Here is a 4716-nt window from a genome sequence, read left to right on the forward strand (position 1 = left end):
CGCCTCAGACGTGGAATTCGATGGTAGAAAACTACCTATGCGCCACGGGATTCTATCACGTCTCAAAAATTGGGGTGATACGAGGATTCCGCTATTATAGATTTCACTTTGATCGACCAGTCAGTCTCGACCAACGGCGTTATACTCTCAGCAACGGTATCCAAGTCCAACTTGGAATGATCCTGTGAAATCATTCACATTATGCACGTGTGCCTACCATTGTATCTGCGTATCTCCTAACAACATTTTTTCCGTATCAAACTGGCTCGCATAATCCAGTCACACCCACGCCCATACATCTTGCATTTTGCATAGGACGTCTGTGGCTCAAACTCATACACATCGTAGTCAACTCCTCTAGCGATAGTGTAACTTCTAATTGCTGCCACGACCGACTTTCTAGAACTGTATTCCATTCCAATCCGGAACTCTCCGTCCTCAGGATCAGCAATGCCTACAAAAAGTGGAAATCATCGTTCATTAATCAATCCAAAGTATCAATTAACAAAAACGTATTATTCAGTCATCACGTACCTATGTTTGCATATTCCGGAAATTTCGGTGCATGCATGGCGTTGAGATCCAACTCACGCATAAAAGGTGGCAAGTTCATCGGTTGACTGCTCGAGGGATGAACCACTATATTCTCCGCTACTGTCTCAACTCCCACATCACCATTCTCGTCTTCGTCGCCGGCTTCATAAGTGGCTTTGAAGTCCTCTTCGCTGTCACTATTCATTCCCTCGTACACTGCAGCTCTATCATCCTCTATATCTAAAACATTTTGAATCCCTTCTACTTCTACGGTTTCAAACTCAACATACAGCTCAATCTGTGGCTGTCGCATCTGAGTCTGCCAATGAATTTGAAACATATTCTGCATACTCCCTTTGTCAGTGATTGGCATGGTATCAAACTGTATTAGACCACCAAAAACTATAACTGGATTCCAATACAAAATTCTGCTCACTCTCATAGACGTACCGTTCTCTATGCTTTGACAGAGACCGTTCTGAAGCTCCATTAACGTCATGGTGCATGGAACCACAAACGAAAACGGATTCTGACAGACAAACCTCACTCCCTCATGAGTATTACGTATTATCTCACCGTTACGACACCATCAAATTTGCGGTACCCTCCATTACACTACCAACACACTCAAAGAACACTCACACACTCTTACTCAGAATGTAAATGGTGCCGAGCTCTGCCTTATATAGAGGGGAGCATTCACCATGCCCCCACGTTCTGCCTGCCTCAGCCAATCACGCTTTGCCATGTGTCAGCACGCCCCCACATGCTACTGCCATGTCATCACGCCCCCTGTGCTGAGTCATCACGCCCCCCACGTGATAGCTGAGTCTTCCAGTCACGCTCTGCCACGTCATATCGCCCACCCCGTGCTGAGTCATCATGTCCCTCGCGTGATTCCAGCTCCGATCAACGAGATGGTGCCACGTTTCTTCACGCCCCCTGCGTGTAGTAGGTAACACGTCCCCTACGTGTTGATCATGCATCTCAGACGTTCACCAAAGAATAATACATATTGTTTCCCATTTCTAGCCAAATCACCACCATCTTTCCCATATTCAAATTCTTGAGCCATGAATTGAAGTATTTTATATTTAATTGATATTAAAATATAAATTAATTTTTTTATTATTTTAATTTTTTTTAATTATATAAAATATTTAAAATAAATTTTTGTTATAATAATAATAATATATATTATTTCTAAATTTATTTTAGGAATCTTCTTTCACTTTTTTTCCTTTTCATTTTCTAAAATGAAGATCTTTTACTTCTTTTTAATGACATCTATCGTCATTTATTTATTTTCTTTTTGATCTTGTAGTAATCTTCTTTCCAGCACGAATGATTAACACTTAACACTAAATAATGCCTTGTGTTGACCGTGGCTGATTTACTTTTGAATGCTTTTAATATTTACGCTTTGTTTTTCGGGTATGGAAAAGAAGAGAAAATGTTTTTCTATAAAATTAATCTTTTGCGAGAACATAATAATAATTACAATAAAATTAAAGTATGTTTCATATCTAGATAGATCTATATATTTCCATATTATTTCAATTTCAAAAAACCCAACTATATAATACTTTTGCTAGCTGATATACAAATATCCAAATACTATAATTATGAGAGGTTCGTCACTCAGTTTCTCTTTTTTATTGATTACTCTAAGCATCAATGAAAATTATTTCAATGGATGCAAACAATTACCCATTTAATTCTTTTCTTGAGTTGCGTGAAAATTAGTCACGCAATGCAACATTGAAGAATCGGATAGGTTTCAGTACTATCTTAGAATTAAATGAGTATAATTCATCTAAAAAATAGTTTAAGATGTAAAAATATTTCACACTTGGCTTATAAATATCATAAAGACCTTTGTAATAAATATACATATACAACTTATTATGACCATGCAACTGAAATATTCTCTAAGCACAAGCAAAAAAGTGATTTTCATAAAAGAGCAGTATAGGGGAATAATGAGGTTCATTCATCTTTTTCAATCTTTCTAATTAGCTACCAAAATTGAATAAAAGATTCTCCATTAGTTAGATAATCAATCTTCCAAGCTATCTATGATTAAGAAAGGTAGGTGGTAACCCATTTTATTATTAACTAATGTATATTCTTGAGGGCTGGGATCTAAAAATCTAATAGTGAAGAGGCCAAAATTAAAATCTTATATAATTAAATATAATAATAGATATAATTATAATTAGTTTTTTAGTTAAAAAAATTAATAAATATTTATCAAATAAAATAATTATTTTTGTCTTTATAATTTTTTATGATTTTAGATTTAATAAAATATAAAATTATTTATTTTTAAATATTTTGTTAATTAATTTACTTTCTTAAGTATTTATATTTGTCAGAATATGTGCAGGCGGAGAGGAAATAATGTGTAATGTGACGTACCCTGGGGGGAGAGCCAGTCTCCCCCTTATATACATGTCAGTAGTGGGCCCCTCCATTGGTCAGGCCCATACCCTCAAGGGCGCTGTCCCACGGCTGTGTGCAAGCCGTACGGGACGCGTGTCCGGGTCGGGTGGAGAGCGCGTTGTTGGGCCGGCGGGAACTCGGGTCGGGTTAACCCGTGTGAGTTTGGGCCAGGCCGTAACATTAATTAATTTATTTTGTTAAGTATTTGAAGTACTTTTTATATGATTATAGATGTTAAAATTAATTAAACAAAAAATATAAAAAAATCTGAATCAAATAAAAAATATAAATAATATAAATATTTTTTTACTATTGCCTCTGGTAGGAGTCTAAGCCGTGTCACATCCTTAGTGTAGCTGATCATCCTCTTGGATCAACTACCAATCATCGCTTTGGTAAGCTATGTAAAAAAATTTAAATTTTAATATATAAAGAATATCAACTTCTTTATTTTAAGAGTAAAGTATTGTTTTTGTCCCCAATGTTTAGGTAAGTCCTATAATTGTCCCTAACGTTTCATTCATCCTATTTACGTCCCCAACGTTCGAAAACTGATTCAATGTTACCCTCCCGTTAAATCCACTGACGGAACACTAACGGAGTATCCTACGTGGCTAACTTTGTCCACTGTGGCAAATGTTTTTTCTAGTGACCGTTACTGAGAAACAAAAAAAAAAGAAATATTAATTTAAATGGGTGAACCCTAATTTGAGAATGCACCTCTTGTCCCTTCTTCTTCTCACCATCACCGTCTCTGTTGCAGTCGTGGGTGAGTCCATGGCTTCGCATGCCTCCCAGGCGGCGCGTAGTTGCAGTGCTTCGTATCGAAACAGCAGCCAAGGGAGGCGACGGAGAACAACTTGTTACTGTGGGGAGAGGCCAGTGCTTATGACTTCATCAACGGCAGAGAATTCCGGAAGGAGGTTTTGGGGCTGTGTTAACTATGGGGTAAGTAGAAAATGTAATTGTTGGGTTTAGCTATTAGTTGGTTATCTGATTTGAATTTTCTTTTGGTTTTGGCCTAGATTGGAGAAGAGTGTGGGTACTTTGTATGGGCAGAGTCAGAAAAGGAGCAAGAAGTTGCTCGATTGAAAAGGAAAATCATAGGCTTGAAGGGTAAAGTGACAACACTTGAGAGGATATTGACAATGGCAGTAGCAGTAGCTCTGGTTGGATGGACATGTGCTATGATTTTATTGTGTGAAAAATTGTCACTGACAAGAAATGGGAGGTTTTTTCTGCATTAAGGTTGCAGAACATAGGTGCTAGTGTAGGCTTGTTGGCAATATGTTGTCTGTATTTTGGAGTGTGGGTGTAGGGATTGGGTTGGATCAAATGTAAGATGTTGATTGAATGATTTTGAATGAAACTTCATTGTTACCCAATTTTATCTGTTCAGTTTACATTGTCATGGAACATCATTGAAGTAACTATTTGCAACCTTGATTAAATGAATCAGTGACACAGGAATAACATAAAGGATTAACCTCAACATTAGGCCTATATAGGCGATAGTTCAGAAGTTAACCAACATAGATGTCATGTAGATATCCAAAAACTGGAAATATAAGTCAACCTAGATGCTAAAAATTGTTTTTGAAGTAGCAGCACCTCCAGATACAAAAAAGTGAAACCAACAACCATAGTTTCTAACAGAATACAAAATGCAAAGTACAAAAGGTATCACAAGTGATATAAGTTCACAAGTGACAGTAAATCACTCCACATTCTTCCATG

General features: G+C 37.0%; 1 protein-coding gene across 1 annotated transcript; it reads left to right on the top strand.

Annotated features, from left to right (window-relative positions):
* On the top strand, nt 3757–4429 carry LOC107640547. The gene is made up of 3 exons (XM_016344061.1): nt 3757–3927; nt 4005–4148; nt 4379–4429. The coding sequence occupies exons 1-3, from the start codon at nt 3757–3759 to the stop codon at nt 4427–4429; spliced, it is 366 nt and encodes a 121-aa protein (XP_016199547.1).

This window comes from Arachis ipaensis, chromosome B05 (genome assembly GCF_000816755.2).
Source record: "Arachis ipaensis cultivar K30076 chromosome B05, Araip1.1, whole genome shotgun sequence".
Classification (NCBI taxonomy): domain Eukaryota; kingdom Viridiplantae; phylum Streptophyta; class Magnoliopsida; order Fabales; family Fabaceae; genus Arachis; species Arachis ipaensis.